The sequence below is a fragment of the Lissotriton vulgaris genome, chromosome 11, assembly GCF_964263255.1.
Source record: "Lissotriton vulgaris chromosome 11, aLisVul1.2, whole genome shotgun sequence".
In the NCBI taxonomy this organism is placed as follows: domain Eukaryota; kingdom Metazoa; phylum Chordata; class Amphibia; order Caudata; family Salamandridae; genus Lissotriton; species Lissotriton vulgaris.
In genome coordinates, this window is record NC_141699.1 from 68,228,298 (window position 1) to 68,247,999 (window position 19,702).

Below are 19,702 nucleotides of genomic sequence, written 5' to 3' on the forward strand. Positions count from 1 at the left end.
GAAATATAAATGTCCAGGTATTTGAACCCCTGCCTCGTGATCTGTATAGCGCAGCCCCTGGGAAGACGCGGAGTCTCACCGTTCAGTACATAAAGGTGAGATTTGGACCAGTTAATAACCAGGCCCGAGTATCTACCGAAGGTATTCAGCACATCACAAGCCACAATCAAGGATTTACAAGGAGAGGTGAGGTAGAGCAAAATGTCGTCCGCGTATAAAGACACGCGGTCCTCAAGGCCAGACGACCACTTCATCCCATTAATGTCAGGGTGGATCCGTAACCAAGCGGCAAGGGGCTCAAGCGCCAATGCAAATAGCAGAGGCGACAGGGGGCATCCCTGCCTGGCACCTCTTCGCAAGGCAAAAGATGCTGACACTCGGCCGTTGACCGTGACGTTGGCCAATGGGCTAGCGTATAGAAGTCTGACCCATCTGATAAATTCAGGGCCAAACCCAAACTTCGTCAGCACTGCCCACAGGTAATTCCATTCAAGGGAATCAAAAGCCATTGTCGCGTCCAGAGATGCCAAGACGGACGGCTCCCGGAGCGTACTGACCCTTGCCATGACCGCATGGAGTCTCCTAAGGTTGAGGGCAGTGTTGCGATGAGGAATAAAGCCCGATTGGTGGGGTGGAAAAAATCTGTAATCGCACCCACCAACCGATTGGCCAATAATTTAGCCAGGATCTTAGGCTCGGCGTTCAACAAGGAGATTGGGCGATATGACCGGCAGAGGTCTCTGGGTTTTCCGTCCTTGTGGATGACCACAATGGTGGCCAATCGTTGGTCCGGAGGAAGTTCACCCACTTCACGCGCCTCAAGGAACATGTTCCGCAAAGGCAAAGCAATGGCGTCAGCCTTTATTTTATAAAGCTCCACCGGGAAGCCATTGGGACCGGGAGCCTTGCCAGACCTTAAAGAGCGTATCGCAAGCGCAACCTCGTCCGTCGTTATACATCTGTCCATGTCGTCGCGTTCAGTATCCGACAAACACGGAAGGACGATCCCTTCAAGGAGAGAGGCAGAGTCCGCCTCGGTCATATCAGAAGCCGAGGTGTATACGGACTCAAAATAATCGGCGAAGACCGTAACTATGGCGCTGGGGTCGGTGACAGCCAGTCCGTCCTCCCCCAGCACCTCGGGAACCACCCGGGAAGCCATCTCCTTCTTGTCAAGCCACGCAATAAGCTTGCCTGCCTTGTCCCCGACATCGTAGATCCTCCCTTGCTGTTCTCTACCCATTGCCTTGGCAGCGTCAGTAGCAGCGGCCCGGTACTCCGACTGCTTGAGTGAGAGCATGTAACAGGGCAGGCGACGGACCAGTCTCCAATTGAGAATCAAGATCCCCAATCTCTGATTCCAGCCGCACCACTTCCTCATCTCTACGTCTGCGCGCCTTGGCTATTAAGGAGAAGGCTTCTCCTCTCAGGACAGTTTTAAAGGCCTCCCATAGGGACAAGGCCGCCGCTACCGAGCCCGTATTTTCGGAAAAATAAAGCTCAATGGCCTTAGCCAGGAGGTCACGAGTCTTGGGGTTACGGAAGTACCTTGGATTGACCGGCGCTACTCTCGAGGCCACTACTATGTCAAAATCAAAAGACACCCAGATCGGGGAATGGTCCGAGATGCCTCTGGCCATCAAACGGGCCTCGGACACGGCCGACGCGTGGGCAGCCAATGCCAGAACATAGTCAATCCTGGAGAGGCTACTGTGCGCCCCCGAGTGGAAGGAGTATTGTCGCTGAGCGGGGTGAAGTAGTCTCCAGCAATCAATAAGCCCCATGGTGTCCAGGAAATCAGGAAGCAAGGACTGCGCATTTCGAAGATCTCTGGATGGATGACGGTCCAAGGTCCCAGACCCAACTGCATTAAAGTCCCCACCAACTATAAGCAAGCCTTTGGGCAGGCCCAAAATGGCGCCCCCAAGATCTTGGAAAGTAGTCGTTTGCAGACCAGGGGGGACGTAAACAGAAACCAATACCAGGGTACGCCCCTCCCACCTACCCGTGACGGCGACGTAGCGTTCCCTCTCATCGATCACGCTAGATTCCACCTCAAACGGGAGAGACATGCGCACCATGATCCCCGCCCCACGGGACCCCGAGGAGAACCCCGAGTGTGCCACCATTTTGAAGCCTTTTCTGTTGAGTGCGTGGCACGTATTCCCAATGAGATGCGTTTCTTGCAACAGGATGACATCAGGCATGCATCTTTTAAACTTTTGCAACACAACCCCTCGCTTAATGCGATCACCCAGCCCATTAACATTCCAACTCAGAACATGTAACTTCTTACCCCCAATCGTCAATGTAGAGGCCCATGCCGCCCCTGCAGGGAACAGCCGCTACAGCATAGTCAACAACAGAATGGTCATCTTGCCATGAAATAAGTAAAGAAAAGAGAAAGAAAACACACAAAAAACAATCAACCCAACCACCCCCCACCCTGCACCCCTGCATTAGACTAATGAGCCCCCCCAACTAGCAGTGTGCCTGTCGCCCCAAAAACGACTCTACGAAAAGCCCCTAGAGGAGAAAGGAGGCAACCTATCCCCCCCCCCGTTTCCCCCGTTCACAAAGAAAGGATAGCAGCAAAGTACAGTAATCTGCGACTGACTGCCTGAGCAGACTCATCATCCGAAAATGGCCCAAAGGGTCCGTTTACTCCTGAAGATCGGGGCCACCAGACGCCCCCTCCGACTGTTCCTCGGGTGCGCGCCGGCGCTGGGGCAAAGTGTCCAGCCAGTCCCCAGCCATTTCTGGCATGTCAAAGAACAATGCCCGGTCATCATTTTCGATGCGTAATTTCGCTGGGAACAGCATAGAGTACTTCATCCCCAGCTCTCTCAGTCTACGTTTCATGCCCGTGAAACTTTGCCTTCGCTTCTGCACCGCTTGGGTGAAGTCCGGGAAAAAATTAATGTCAGCATTTTGGAACTTCAGCGGCCCACCTCTCCTCGATGCCTGCAGGATAGTGTCCCTATCCCTAAAATTGAACACCCTGGCGATGATAGGGCGCGGAGGGGCCCCCAGCTTCGGGCGGCCTCCGGGCAGTCTATGAGCTCGCTCCACCGAGAAGAACTTGCTGAGGCCGCCGGGGGTCAGATGGTTCTGGGCCAAGTTCTCAACAAAGAGATCGGTGGCATCCTCCTCGGCCCCCTCCGGAACACCAACGATGCGGACGTTCTGGCGCCTGGCCCGTCCTTCAAAGTCATCAAGCCTGCGGGCAAACATCGAGTTCGCAGCTTTTAGGTCTCGGATCTCCGACTGTAGGTCCGTTACGTCCGAGGTCAGACTCGACGATTTTATGTCAAGTGACTTGACTCGGTCATTAGTCTTGCCGAGATCGGCTCTGATCAAATTGATCTCGATGGCTAACGTGTCGACCTTGTGCGATAGCACCTCATGTCGCTTATGCATCTCTGCCTTGATGCCCGCAATGGCGCCCATTAAGTCCCGGAGAGTTGGAGCCGAGTCATCCAGTGACACTTCCCGCTGCATGTTCTTAGACCGCACAGTGGCTCCGGGCGATCCCTTAGGGAGGGCGTAGCGATCGGAGATAGTGGACTGAGAAAAAGACGTTTTTCTGCTGACCCGGGGTTTCCCTTTATCTGGATCGCCTCTGCCAGCCATATTGGGCAAAAAAGCCACTCAATCGGGAAGACTCCCTGGTCTTCGTCGGGCCCCAAGTCGGTAGGCGATAGCATCCGCCCCCACCGTTCGAACAGCACTTCAGTCCACAGAGTAGCCTGGGTGATTTCTTGAGGTGGGGCAGTCGTTCACTCCTAGGACCACCACCGTATAGCAGCGCTGCAGTCGCCCATGTAAATCCGGGCTCTGATGGCGTTGTCGTCCCCAATCTTCAACACGGTGTAACTCCACCCAGGGAACTCGGATCTTCAAACGGAAAACGAGTCCCGCATCAGCAGCAGTTCAACAGCATGTTCCCACTTCCGTGGGGCAGGATAGACGACAGGATTAATTCGGAGGATCGGAGGGTCTTCGGAGCTCCGAGCTCACGCAGCCATCTTGGTTGCCCGCGAAGCTCCTCCTCCCTGTGTGCATTTATTAATAAATCCATCACTGGCATCAGTGAGGATTTATTAAGACAAAATGTTTGGTACCAAACATCTTAGGATACAGTGAGGCCATCCCGGAGCTAGGAAACTCGCAATGACAAGTATCCAGCCCATGCACTCTCTACGGCTTCCCTGTGCACTTGCAATATCCAAAAATGGACTTGATATTGTAGGGTCATACCTGCTCATGCAGATATGTCCACCCATGGAATATGGTTCACCCTGCTTTAGGGCTGCAAAGCCTGCAGTAGGGGTGACTCACCTATACCTCATGCAGTGTATTGAACACAGGGATGTGTGCCATGTGTACTCTTCAGTTTTTTCTCTTCACCAAGATAAACAGCCTGTAATGGCAGTTTGCATGGTCTTGATGAGGGGCCTCTGGGGTGTTAGAATTTTTTTTGCTGCAGCCCCAGTGGACGCTCTTCAGTCCCAATGACCTAGGTACCAGGGGTACCATTTACTAGGGAGTTATAAGGATTGCGGAAGTTGTGCCATTTGTGGTATTCATTTAGGGAAAGATCATTGGTACTGGGAACCTGGTTAGCAGGGACCCAGTACACCTTAGTCAAAGTTGCATCAAAAACCAGGTAAAAAGTTGGAGATACTGCAACAAGAACCCAGTTTCTCACACCTCACTCAAGGGCTACACAACTAAGTACTTTAGTTTGATAGTGACAGTGGCACTAGTGTTTTTAGGCTCCCATGCTGTGAAAAGGCCTTTAACTTCTATACATGAGTTCCATCACTGTAGCACTGTATCATTTACTACCCCTTTAAAGTGTCGGCCTATGGAAGTAGACCGGCTACCTTAATGCTTTCCTTGCAAGAGACATTTTCGATAAGATTATTTCAGGACACTTGTCTTTTTGTTTTGGGCCTACTGTATCTTTTTGATGTACTCTTTTGATCCTGCTACCCCTGTATTGCATATGTTTTTTGCATTTTGTTGTTATACCATTTACCCACAAGAAAATGTGTATTGCTCTTGCTTTTTGCATTTCCCTGGGCTTGTTTTCCCTGACCGCTTGTAATATGCAACACACTAAAAACTGCATACCTCATCTGTAAGCAAGAACCTTGGTTACTTAGGAGACTGGATAGGGTATTAGTGGGGAGATGCCATTAGGCCCTCCGATCTCAGGGCACAGGCCTGTGATCCTGAAAAATAAGTTCTGTAGTAGGGGACTCTGTGTATAGTCATAATCTAGTGAATAGTCCCGCTCATGAGCGGGGAGCTTGGAGCAATCAAAAATAATCTCTTAAGCTGTCTTCTTTGCAGTACTGCATAGACACTTAAGAGAGAATTAAAGACAAATAATGCAGCCTATACATGCAAGGCTACACTGTCCAGTACTTCAACTAGAAATGCAAGGATATTCCAAAAATATCCCACTTTAGACCTGTCTGCCAGGTTTAACCATGGAAAACACTTCCCCCCCTTCACCAAATCATTGGAATGATAGAGAGGAAGGACAGGACAGACAAGCCCCCATAGGCTGCCATCATGTTGCTTAAAAAGGGATACCGTGCCTTTAAGGAAACTTTCCAGAACTCTCCTGGTATCCCAGAATGCACAGCAACTCCCTTCACTTTCAGTTCTTTTTTCCGGCTCCTGCTAGCAGGACCCTGGAGCATTGAGCTCTCCCTTTTGGGTTTATTTCAAAATTGTGCACTTTTAAAGTGTTAGTGTTCACTCGACGTGTTTTTGCCTTGTCTACATCTGACTGGAGTTTCTCTGCTGTTTTGGCTGTTCCTTTTATCAAATATGCCTGCATTATTTGATAAATGTCCTGAGTGCTCCAGGAAAAAGGCAAAATCGGATCCTCACAGGGTTTGCATCCTGTGCCTGCCTTCTTCTCATGTTCCTGAGGAGTGTGACATCTGACTGCAGTTTCCTAAAAGAACCCTCAAGGACAGGTCGAAGACCAGGCTCCAAGGCTTGGAGCTGAGAAGGCAGCAAGGACAAGGTGGGTCTGGGCATGAAGGGGCTCCTTCCTCTGCCCGTGCGTCAGCCTCTGGGAGGCTCCCCAGTAAAGAAAAGGCATGAAAACGCCACCGGTCTCTGTCGACGTCGATAGCCTCGACGTCTGCGTCGAAGGGAATGACCACAGTCTGTTCTCCGTCTCCCCGGGGCTCCGGGTCGAAGCGACGTCGACCCTCGACGTCGAGGGGACTGACGTCGAGATCTCCGTCGAGGTTGACGTCGAGGGCTGGTTCGTCGTCGAGCTATCATCGACGTCGAGAGGGGTCAAGACGCCGGTGCTCGCCGTCGAGGCGACACCGCCGGTCACAGTCGACGTCGACACGTAAGTCTGCGACGTCAAGACGAAGATCAGCGTGGAGACGAAGGTCTGCGACGCCGAGGAGATCACCGTCGTCGAGGAGACGATCGACGTCGAGCCACCGCTCGTCATCGTCGAGGAGACGGCCAATGACGTCGAGACGACGTTCGTCAGCATAAAGGAGACGTTCGTCGGCGTCAAGGAGACATTCGTCGATGTCAAGGAGACGTTTATCGACGTCAAGGAGACGTTCATCGACGTCGAAGGGACGCTCAGCGTCGAGGAGGAAGACTAGACGTCTCGGACTGGGACGGATTCCCCAGCTTCTGCGAGCACGCGATCGCGGCGGCGCCGTTGCCCGCCCACGCAGGAGAGGGCCTCTAGATCGCCCCCCTCTGGTCAGAAGAAGAAGAAAAGAAGAGTGGGACAGTCTCCGGGCTCGGGGTACTCTCAAGTCTACTCGCCCGCCAAACTGAGGTCGCCTACGCCACCTCCTTTACCCGTGGGTCCTCTTCCACGGACCCCGACTCCTCCTCCACAACCTTCTACGCCTCCACTTCCTCCAGTTCTTCCTCACCGTCCTCCTCCAACGGCTCCGCCGAGGTCTACCTCGCTGCCCCATTTGCCGACGCTGCCTATGGGGCTTCCACAGCCTAGGCTCCCGGCTCGGCCTCCACAGCACCCTCCTTTCCGGCCTGCAGACCGCCCAAAACCACAGAGATCAAGGTCTCGCTCACGGCGGAGAGATAGGTCCAGGAGTCACCATCGCTCCTCTACGAGGTCCAGACGACTCCATGGGAGGGACAGATCTAGATCCTGCCACACGGACTCGTCCAGTGGCAGGGCTTACTCGACAACGCTGTTGGACTCCCCTCGGACGAGGGTGTCCCCGATAGACGATATTGTCTCCTTCCAGGAAGTGTTGCTGCGAGGAGCAGGAAAGTTGGGCATCACGCTCACTACGCCCACACCCTTGACTTTCGTCATTTTCGAGACCCTTCACAAGAAACAATTGTCTCGTCCGTTGATACCGTTGGTACCAGGGCTACTGGAACCCGCCATGGATCTTTTCCTCACCGCTGCGGTTACTAAAGCAGCGCCTTCCAGGCTGCAAAAGAAGTATCGGGCCCCTGACACAGATCCTGCGTTCCTTCGCTTGGACCCTGCGCCGGATTCGGTGATTGTGACGGCGGCGAGAAAGCAGCACGCAACCACCCCATCATCGACAGTGCCTCTTGACAAGGAGAGCCGCTCGACGGATTTGGCAGGCAGGAAGGTTTGCGGTACGGCATCCACGTCTATGAAGGCCTCGAGTGCCGCGGCCTTGTTGGGGCATTATGATCGATCCCTCTGGGAGTCCCTAACAAGGTTCGTGGAACGTCTTCCATGGGAGGATAGGGAAGATTTCCAAGAAATCCTTAATGAAGGTCTGATGGTCTCCAACCATGTGATCAGTTCCGCTGTGGATTCCTCTCTCCTGGCAGCGCACAGATACTGCCATGGAGTCAACCTGAGGCACACACGCCTGGCTGCGTCTGACGTCCTTGAAGCCCGAGGCGCGCAGAGGGTGGGCAATCTACCCTTCTCTGGTGAGACCCTGTTTGGTAAACACGCAGACGAGGAGATGGCCCGGATGAAGGCGGAGACCTTGACGGCTGTCGGATTGGAGAAGCTGAAGGAACAGAAGAAGACCTTCCGCTCGTTCCAGAGATGGTACGGGGCACAAGGTAGAGGACAGGGTCGCCAGGCTGGACAACAACAACAGCAGCAACAGCAGCAGTTCCAGCGGTGCCCGTTCCAAAAGCGCCAGAGGGGCCGTGGTGGTCAGCAGGCTTCATCCGCGACCAAAGGCCCGGCCGGGTCTGGGCCTGAGCTGTTACTTCCCCTTCATCGTTACCTGCTCCGGTGGGGGAAGGCATTCAACATTACCTGGCAGAGTGGAGAAACATTACTCCGGACAAGTGGGTGCTGAATATTGTTTGCAATGGATACAGTCTTCGTTTCACCAGCCCGTCTCCAGCAATTCCACGGTCGGCTCACAGTTCCGACTGCGGGAGCTCAAGGCGGAGGCCAAAACCCTGTTAAGAAAAAGCGCGATAGAAGACGTCCCTTTGTCTCAAAGGGGAAAGGGTCTTTACTCATGCTTCTTCCTAGTACAAAAGAACGACAAGAACGAGTTCAGGCCCATTCTGGATTTGCGACAAGCAAACAAGTGGATTTGCAGGGAGAAGTTTTGCATGCTGTCCTTGCACCAGATCTATCCTCAGCTGCTGAGGGGAGACTGGCTGTGCACGATAGATCTGCAAGATGCGTACTTCCAGGTGCCCATTGCAAGGAAGCATCGGAAGTTCCTGCGCTTCCTAGTCTGCACCAATCATTATCAGTACACCGTACTAGCGTTTGGACTGAAGTCTGCACCCAGGACTTTTTCAAAATGTATGGCTGTGGTAGCAGCGCACTTGGGAAAGAGCAAGGTGTTGGTCTACCCGTAATTGGACGATTGGTTGATCAAAGCCTCCACCTTCCAGGAAGCACAGTTGCACTTCAACAGGACGGCCGGGCTGCTGAACAGTCTGGGGATGCACATAAATCTGTCCAAGTCTGTCCCGATTCCTGTGAAGTGCCTACAGTACTTGGGAGCCTCCATCAATACGTTGTTGGCAAGCCTGTTTGCTTCGGAGAAGAGACGCTTATCCACCTTTGGAATGCTCAGGCTCTCATAGCTGCTCCATCTACAACAGTGAGGACGGTGTCTTCTCTACTGGGGTCGATGGCCTCTTGTATCTTCCTCACTCCACACGTGCGCTTACACATGAGGCCACTACAGGAATGCTTGGAGGATCAGTGGGACCAGAGGTAAGGGTGTTGGGACGACCGGATTCAGCTTTCTCTTCACGCCCAACAGTCCCTGAGATGGTGGTGCTCGGCAGAGAATCTACTCAGAGGGGTTCTTTTCCACAAGGATATCCCGACTCGGACTATAGTGACGGATGCGTCTCTCCTGGGTTGGGGAGCGCATTTAGACTATCTACAGGTCCAAGGACAGTGGTCTCCCGCGGAGTCCACGTATCACATCAATTTCTTGGAACTCAGAGCTGTTCACTTGGCACTGAAGGCCTTTCTTCCGTCCTTCCAGACCTGCTCCTTGCTTGTACAGACGGACAATACGACCACGATGTATTATGTCAACAAGCAGGGGGGCTCGAGATCGCGCACACTGTCGCAGGAGGCGCAGGCGATCTGGCACTGGCTGCTAGCCAGAGGATTGACTATAAAGGCGACTCATCTGCCCGGTGTACAGAATGTTCAGGCGGACGCCCTCAGCAGGCTGCTGCAAGAAAACCACGAGTGGGTCATAAACAACTAAGTGCTCGAAGACATCTTCGCCGTCTGGGGCACTGCAGACATGGATCTGTTCACCAACGCCGAAAACAGCAAATGCCGCGACTTCGCCTCGAGGTATTACCAACCGGGGACGCTGGGGAACGTGTTATGGATCAACTGGTCGAACAGCTTTTTGTACGCTTTTCAACCCATTCCCCTGATTCCGGCGGTGCTCATCAAGCTGGCCCAGTCTCTGCGCGGATGATCCTCATTGCTCCGGAATGGCCCAGGCAGTGGTGGGTCACAGACCTGCTTCATCGCTCGATCCTGCCTCATCGGCGGGTGCCGTGTCGGCAAGACCTTCTCACGAAGTTCGGGGGGCAGATGGTGCACCCCAACCTCTCCTCTTTGAGTTTGGCGGCATGGCTCCTGAGATAGTGCAATATGGCCACTTAAATCTTCCTGAGGATTGCATGGACATATTGAAGGAGTCTAAGAGGTAGTCTACAAGGACCTCTTATGCTTCTAAATCGAAGAGATTCTGCATCTGGTGCATGTCTAAGAACTATGATCCTACGACCTGCAAGGAGGATGTCATCCTTCCATACCTTTTGCATCTGGCTCAGTCTGGACTTAATTTCCATTCCATTAAGGTTCATCTGGCTTCATTGACTGCTTACAGAAAATGTCCTTCACAGACGCCCTTCTTCCAGATCCCTGTGATTAAGGATTTTTTGGAAGGATTGAAGAAGGTGTTCCCTCCTGTTCGACTTCCTTCACCTGCATGGGAATTAAATGTGGTGCTGTCCAGATTGATGAAGGAGCCTTTTGAGCCTTTTCATAAGGCTTCGCTGCAGCACCTGTCTTGGAAGGCAGCGTTCCTCGTGGCCATTACATCGGCCCGCAGGGTGAGTGAGATTCAGGCATTGTGTTGCCAAGAACCTTATACTGTATTTCATGCTGCTAAGGTTGTTATGCGCACTCACCCTAAATTCGTTCCCAAGGTGATTTCTGATTTTCATGTTAATCAGACTATAACTTTACCAACTTTTTTCCAGAATCCTTCTACTCCAGTGGAAATGGTCTCTTCATTCCCTGGATGTTAGAAAGGTGTTGAAATTCTATCTGGATAAGACTAAAGACATTCGCAGGTCTGACCAATTGTTTGTCAACTATGGGTCGGTTAGGACTGGTCTGGCTACTTCGAAGGCATCTATCTCTAGGTGGATTGTGTCGTGTATCCAGCTTTGTTATCAGGAAGCGAATAAGACCTTAGGGGGAAGCCTAAGGCTCATTCCACCAGGGGCAAAGCGGCCACATGGCTTTGTTTCGTAATGTTCCCATTGCAGAAATCTGCAAGGCTGCCACTTGGAAGTCGGTCCACACCTTTGCTAAACATTACTGTCTGGTCTCTGATGCCAGGGCAGATGCTCAGGTCGGACAGGCTTCGCTGCGAAATCTGTTCGCATAATAGTGGTGTTGTTTTTTTTCTCCACCGCCGGGTTGTTTTTGGATGGGCTTCCCATTCTATTCACGAGATTATGACTATACACAGAGATCCCCTACTACAGAAGGAGCAGTTTCTTACCTGTAACTCCATTTCTGTAGTAGGGGTATCTCTGTTATAGTCATAAGGGCCCGCCCTCCTGAGAAAGTGATGAAATGATGAATGCTACAGGTCTAGCTGATACACCTCCAAAAAGAAATGAAAGTGGAGGGAGTTGCTGTGCATTCTGGAATACCAGGAAAGTTCTGGAAAGTTTCCTTAAAGGCACGGTATCCCTTTTTAAGCCACATAATGGCAGCCTATGGGGGCTTGTCTGTCCTGTCTTTCCTCTCTATCATTCCAAGGATTTGGTGAAGGGGGAAGTGTTTTCCATGGTTAAACCTGGCAGACAGGTCTAAAGTGAGATATTTTTGGAATATCCTTGCATTTCTAGTTGAAGTACTGGACAGTGTAGCCTTGCATGTATAGGCTGCATTACTTGTCTTTAATTCTCTCTTAAGTGTCTATGCAGTACTGCAAAGAAGACAGTTTAAGAGATTATTTTTGTTTGCTCCGGGGTCCCCGCACATGAAAGGGACCATTCACTAGATTATGACTATAACAGAGATACCCCTACTACAGAACATGGATTTACAGGTAAGAAACTACTCCTTTCAGCGAATACTCAGTTGCAACCCTTGAATCGGTGGAGTAAACTCATTGGGATAATCCTCTGGCCAGCGGACTCTAGGGCTTTGCTATTGAAGATCCTCGGAAATCATGGAGTACCACCAGTGGACTAAGTCATTTGATTAAGGAGGTAATTTAGAGTTTGGCAGATTTGGTACTCTATTGCAAATGCGACAGAGCACTCCGGCTGCCAAAATAACGATAGGACCCTCCGCTTTCTGTCAATGGAACTCCATTGTCTCTGTTGCAGGAAAGCTTCCTCCTGCAGCCCAAAAGGGTCGATGGAGAATGGGTATTACACTACCTGTCCTACTTAGGGTGGACTGTGTGATATCCTTTTTTTTCTCTATGTCGGTGAGGGACTGAAAAAACAAATAATCGTATCCTGGGGAAAAAACTACCTGTGTGTAAGGGTTATTACTTTGTGAGATATGTTTTTGAAAAAAGCAAAAGTTTGTAAAAGTTTGGTTGGCGGCCATCAGAATCAATAGTAGTTGTCCACCAAACTTTCTGTACCTTGACAAGAACCACCATGATGTCAGTTCCTTTCAAGACACAGAGATCACCACTGTGCCAGCGGTGATCTCTAAATTCGGCAGATGATCACTCGTCAGGATGGCAGATATAATCTTCTCCGCTACCCTGACACACAAAGTACCATCCACCAAACTCTAGATCTGGACCTAAATTTGCCTCTACCTTTAATTTTTATTATTAGTGTTGAATTAAAGTAGATTGAAGAGTGTCTTAATGATGTGGTGGACTCTTAGAATAGAAGCGCCATGATGCTGACCAGATTAGGGGTTTATGATGACCAAGACTGCTTCTGATGTCCATTTATCAAGACAATAGATAACACAATGTATTGTATGGCTAGCAGGAGTCTGGAAGTAGGAAGTTTGTTTATGATATAAATGTGATATGGCCCTTTTGTAATTAATGCTGCCTCCTCTCCAAACATAAGTCATTTCCTGTAGTGCATACGTGGTTTAGTAAATGTAAGACCTAAGATGAGATTGATGGACTTCTCTGTTTAACCCCTCTTCCTCCCCCATAAGGTGTGAGCAGCTGCGGCTCGTGCAGGTAAGAGCGGGTGTGGAGGGGGGCTTTTGACCGACGACCACGAGGGCAAATAAAAAAAATATTTTTCCCTTGTGGTCGTCTGTCGAAATCCCCCACCCCCCACTCAGTCCCACCGCTCTTATCTGCATGAGCCGCGGCTGGGTGGGAGTCAAAAGATTCCACATTTAGTGAATCCATTCATAAGTTGCTTTTCTGTTATTACAAGGTTCTCCAGTATTGTCTTTTGTGTTCGATTCCTTCGCCCCGTTTTGGCATTATGTAATCCATACTGTGCTGAGTGTGGAGTGGTAATCAATCGCTTTGAGAGGTGTTCTTCTTCTATGGTTTAACTCCACTCTTTCTGTCTGCAGACTTTGGGTTTATGTTTGAGAGCTCTCCTGGTGGCAACCTGGGCTGGGAGCCCGATATCAAACTGACTGACGAGATGGTGATGATCATGGGTGGGAAGATGGAAGCCACTCCCTTCAAATGGTTCATGGAGATGTGCGTCCGTGGATACCTTGCAGTCAGGTAAACAAACATTCTCTGTGTGCCCTATTATTGCTGGTATAGAAAGTAAATGTGGCATGCTTCCTCTGTGCCTGCAGGAGGCATGTATTTCCTCCTCTGCTGGTGGCATCTCCCCGCTCATTCCTTTGTAAACTCCACTTGCACTTGTTTCTCTCCCACAGCACAAACTCAGTCTCCTGTGCTCCTCTACTGGCACAGCCTTCTGATATGGTGGGCTGTTTAATCTCCTGGTCCAGTCCTGCTTTATCTGATGTGTATTTGTGGACTCTGATGGGTTGCATTGTCTTTAGGTGTTAATGCTTTGAGTTTCTGTTGCTATAAGGAGTGGAGCAGTGGGTTATAAAACACTTAAAAAGTAAGATTTTATTTTTGTTTCTGAACTCAGATGGATTGAAATCACACATTTAAGGAATATAAAGCTTACAATTTCCTTAAGATCAGTGGCCTCGGACATTATTGGGCCTAGGGTATTTTATCGCAATGTGTTCTCAGGCTGTAATTTCTTCCTGGGTTGAGCTTGCTGAAAGGAAAACTGTTATGAATGTCCCTTAAATAAACAAACGTCAGACATTTTGCTAGACCTCCACAGATGCAACGCCTGTGAAAGTCGAATTGGGATCTCTACAAGTCGGTGATTGTTCCTTTTTCTGTACCCCTTACGCTATTTCACTCTCTAGAACCAGCGTTTGGCTCCTGACAATCACTGCTAAATAAACTAAGGTGAAAGTAATGTCAGTTGCCTCCTTCATGGACTCGGACACAGGTGTTCATGCTGGCACCCTTTCTGTTCCAGGTACTTGACTTCGGGGGAGTTGACACATTACACATGCCTACTATAACTCCGAGCATCAGACATTGAGTCCTGTCCTTCCTGTCAGTTTTTCAACAGGAATTAAATTGATTCTGAAATTAAAAGATGGCTGCATACCAAATAATGAAGCTATTAGATAGAGTAAAGTTTCACAGATTACCCAGAGAAGCACAGCATTTTGCGATTTGGGCTTTAATGTAATGTAACCAGGTAATTTGAGCCTATGGTATTTTTTAGGGTATCCTAGTGTCTCGGAACCATTTACTGAGCATGAGTTGTACTCCTTCTGTTCCTTCAGGACTTGCGCTTCTTTTTCATCAAGGTTGTGACTAGGGTGCATTTTTCATTTAGTCAAAAGATTCAGTCTGACAGGATACTTGAACAGGGCAGACCCACTTTGACATTTTTCATAACCTAGATGTCATCTGGGTTTAGAATTTCTGTCTTACTAGAACTCCCTCCCATACGTCTTCTTCCTACATCCTCTTAACTTCTGACAGAACATATCCTGGAAGATCTGCATCAAAGACTATTTTAACAAGATAGTTTCCTTTATCACTAATTGTAAATTTCGGATTGATAATTCTAACTGCAGATTCCTAATTTTTTTAATATTCCACATGTGTCAGACTGGATCTGGAAAATCTTTAGCAGTACCCCTGCCTGCTGGTAGGTGGAATCATGTGTCTTGGAGCCAACATCATTCCGCTCCGGAAGTGATGTGGGGCCGCCTATAAATGCCACCCATGCACACTGATATGAGTTCCTTTTTTTCTACACCGCCAAACTCTGACCCAGAGGTGCTCCTGATCTTTCACAAACCCGATTCCTACAAAAAATAACTTTACACTATTAGAGGGCAAGGAAAATGTCTTCCCCCTAAAAACAAATGTTTCACACCTTATAGACCTTATCAGAAGCAAATGTCTGTGACTGACACCCATCAGATTTGTCTATGGGTATGTACGTCACAACAACTTCCATTTGCGTGGAATCTGTGATGCATTATCATTTACATTTAGCTGACGTGTTTTTTAAACACAGTTGTATAGCAGCTTTTTATGTGATTGTAAATGCCTGCTTCACTCTTTTTTCTTTGGATGCTTCTTCTTAAAGCCTAATCCAAAGTCCAAGTGAGTACAGGATGAATGGCTGGGATATCTTTCTTATTATATGTGTACCTGGCAGTTTAACACATTCTCTGTTTGAGGAAAGCTGACCTTAGTTTCTGTCTTAACTTCCATGTAGATGCCATGTTGTGGCCCTATGATACCCAACATCTTAGTTCCAAATGTGTAAAGATAATTAAATTACAGTCTTCTCTTCCAACGTAGATCCCGGCAAGTGTAGAATAAGTAATTCCATATTTAGATAGATATCAGTACTACGAATAATAAACCTGACCTAGTAAGTATACCTGTGATCGTTGTCCCAGTATAAACTGCCTGAAAGACTTTCTGATTATTTTATGTTTAAAATAATTATTTTGTGCCTGGTTCAGTCCAAGAAACAGCTGTGGGTAGATATCGATACCCATATTTGACTTACAAAACAGCATAGTGAATTCACCTTCAAGGTCAAGCACATTGAAATAGACATCTCTGGTCTTGAATTCTACTTTACTACTGCATCATTGCACTTGGTTTGTCTCATCTAAGATTGACATATCCCATTCTCTTGCTTTTGATCCCAAATAATGTTTACAGCTGTACCAAAGGTTGCCTTACCGATTTGAGATTCTCTTAATAGTCTTAGGGCCACATCATCAAACATTTTTGTCTCCGCAAACGAATCAGCCCATGTTGCGAATGCAAAAAATGCTTTTTAGATGTAGAAACCCTATTTTGCGAGTCGGTTACCGGTTACCAAATTGCAAAATGGGATTGCGATCCCCTATTAGGAAGGGGCGTGATTAGGGCGTCCCTTGCTAATACCGAATCGCATCGGTAGTGTGAATGTTTAGTGACCGAAATGTGGTTGCAGAACATTCACATTTTACCACCTTCTTCAAGTAGGTGGTAACCCATTTGCAAATGGGAAGGGGTCCCTTAGGGATCCCTTCCCCTTTGTAAATGATTGTAAAAGCATTTTTTAGGAACAGGCAGTGATCCCACGGATTACTGCCTGCTCTTAAAAAATGAAAGGAAATCTTTTCTTTTTTTCTTTTTGTTAAGCATCCCGTTTTCCTTGAAGGAAAACGGGCTGCTTTACAAAAAAAATTGCTTTATTTAAAAGCAATCACAGACAAGGGGGTCTGTTGAACCCAGCAGGCCACCTTCCCTATGATTTTTGCAATTCCTAGGGGTTCGCAAATTGCGACCTACCTCATTAATATTCATGAGGCAGGAAATTTGCAATCCCCTAGGAATCGCAGAAAGTGTTCAACTCACTTTCATGCATGCTGTTTTTTCAGATTCCCTAATTGGGAAACGCGAGGATTTGCAATTAGGGAATCAGAAAACTTTTTTTTCATGCATCTGGCCTTTAATGCCCTAGTTTTGAATTGAGGTTCCTTGTTAATAAAGTTAAGCATTTGAGAAATGTTGTACTGGGCTTCATTCAATCACTTTGAAGATGTTTGCTGTCAGCAACCAAAGAGTTACTTATGCTCTGATCTTGATATTGTGTGTCGAGGATGTTATAAAACATGGGTTGCTTTGGGGTTTTACCACCTCAAGAAGCAAAGTATTATTTTACAGTCCTACATTATCGTCCTCCTGAAAGAAAATAATATTTTAAAACAAGGAATTAGTTAAAGATACCAAAACAAAAAAAACGTATTGCAAATTGTTTTTGTATTAAAATATAATGACCAATCTTTTGAAAACTGATCCATTTATCAAATCAAATGTAGAGGTTTAAATGATTGATAGAATGTGATATTTAACACTCTAGCGCTTACTAAATGGTTAATCTCTTCTTAGACGGGGGTAAAACATTGCGTTTTATAGTAATTCCCATATAATAGCCTGCCTGTGAATAATTTGGGTCTCCCCCACTGTATAAAATACTGAGTTGTGAATTGGGATTAAAGAGTAGGATTGTTTCTTGCTGCCTTCTCTTATTACAGAGTTTGAAACACTAGAATACCTTGCTCATCTACTCACACTTTATTTCCTCCTTTCAGGCCGTACATGGATGCTGTGGTGTCCTTGGTAACGCTTATGCTGGACACAGGGCTGCCCTGCTTCAGGGGACAGACTATTAAACTACTCAAGTAAGTGTCACAGTTATAATTGGGTCATTTTGCAGAGATGAAATGTATGTTGCTGTAGATTCTGCAAATGGAATCGGTTCTAAAGTTCTGTGTAGTTCTATACTTGTTGATGTTACTAGCCAGCAGTCTGTCTGTCTTTGACTGCCTACCTGTCCACATCAGTGTCGTTTCTGAGATGCAAGACTTACTACTGCTTCAAATCTTGGTGGCTTGTGTGCACAGTCTGACAGTAAGGGTACAAATGACTTCAAATTAATAAATAGTTCATCCTGAAGATTTCTTATTCATAAAACTGACCACCCAAGGATCAAACTGCATCCAGATAACATTAGACAATTCTACTACCAGGATCACAGGCACACCTGTACGTTTATAACTGAAGCGACATTTGCAGAAAAGTAGGCTGCTCCAGGGAGCATGCCAACAGTTCTTTTTTTTAAAAAAAATTGTGTGCACCAATGAGGCTGCATATCTGGAGTAGCACAAAAATACCTCAGTTATTTTATTTAAATAGCTTTCTCATAATTATCTTTTTAACTTTGCAGTGTAAATTATTCCTAAGAGTGAATGTAAGCCCATTAGCAATTTCAGACACCGGATGTCTGTGTTAGAACCGCACCAAACCCTATGTGTCGTCAATCTAGATTGACCCACCCCGTGAAGCAGAGAAAGAGAGCTGCCATTCAGACTCTTGGCACATGAAGCAGATAAAGTCAGAAGGAGGTTTCAATGGTAGTCCTTGTTCACTAAGCTCCACTGATATCTCATTAGAAATAGCACTTAAACCACTTCTTAGGAAGAGACTATCTTCATCCTCTAAGGCTTTCGGGAAAATCCCTCCCTTCTCATTGTCTATTTCAGCTATTCACAGACATTTCAACCTCAGAGAAGACCTGTCACTCCAATATTAGAACTTTCATAGATTCACATGCTTGAATCCTTCCCCGTCGTTGAGATAGGAGTCCCCGGTACCTTAGAAAAGTAATGTCACGGTAGACAAAGAATGTAGCAGGCTTGGGCCTTTTGGTTTAGTAGCATACCCAGTCATTATTTTAAAATGGACCTAACTTAAGAGTCAACAAATACGGTCACACCACCCTATAGAACCTTCCTGAGAGAAGCTCCAGCCCCTCAGATTTTCTGCAGCACGTCGTGCGAGGGAGTCTTCACTGAGCTCTGCTCAGTTTTCCTGTCAGAACTCTAAAGAAGATTTTTCTACAGACTTTTCCTTTTCAAACTTTACAGATGTACTCTGAGGCGCTATGTAGCTGTCATTTGGGTGTCTCAAACTGACTTTCATTATGTCAGACACCCCTAAAAAGGGGCTCTTCAGACCCTGTGGCACTTGCAGGAAGAAGAGGCTACACTTTTTTGACCTTCATCAGGATTGCATGTGTTGTCTTTATGCTGCGCATAAGACTGCAAGATATGTCACACTTTTTCCTCTAAAAGTTTGAAAGACCGTGAAGGACTTCTCCTTCTATGCCTGAAAAACCTCAAGACCAGAGAAAATCCAGTCTCTGATGAGGAGAGTGACACTTCATCTATGTCTTCCTCCAAAACGCCTCTCAACGGAGTTAGGGATGATCCTGCTGCTCATTCCTCTCATGAACCACCTAAAAATGTGTCCAGAATGCCCCTCAGGTCTCTCATAGACATCGCAGCCTATCTAAGACACCTCACAAAAGTAACCTTCCTTTAGCATGACAGGAAAAAAAGGAGTCCCGTTCCTCCTCCAAGGAACTTCAAAAATGACCTTCTGAGCCCCCAACACCTCCACCTCAGGTAAAGCACACATTAAAAAATCCTTCTTCTGCTCCACTGATGGATGGGTCGCCGACAGCATCTCCGTCGACAAGAAAATTGTCTTTGACGATGAGAACTCAGAAGCAGCATCAACGCCATCTACTGCCAACACTATCACGGTGTCAGCAACAGCAATTTCCTCATCAACGACTTTATCGTCAACCAGCCGTACCCTTATCTCATCGACTACAAGGATTACCTCCTCATCAACGCTCCCGTCAATGACGGAGATCCTGTTGACGATGACACCACCTTCAACAAATGGTTTCCCAACGACTGTGACTATCCCATCAACGTCAATTCCCTTTTTGACTATGAGACAGAAGCCTTGATCACTTTGACGCTATCATCGTTGACGACCTTGACGACAACCACAGAAAAAATTATATTTAGGCAGAGTCAAAAAAGGCT

General features: G+C 47.8%; 1 protein-coding gene across 2 annotated transcripts in view; it reads left to right on the forward strand.

Moving 5' to 3' along the window:
* PI4KA (phosphatidylinositol 4-kinase alpha) overlaps positions 1-19,702 on the forward strand; it is a 614,454-nt gene that overhangs the window by 572,796 nt on the left and 21,956 nt on the right. For both annotated transcript variants that reach the window (XM_086942716.1, XM_086942717.1), the window contains 2 exons: positions 13,298-13,457; positions 17,396-17,485. In XM_086942716.1, the coding sequence (XP_086798842.1) occupies positions 13,298-13,457; positions 17,396-17,485 (250 nt within the window). The remainder of the gene's footprint in view (positions 1-13,297; positions 13,458-17,395; positions 17,486-19,702) is intronic.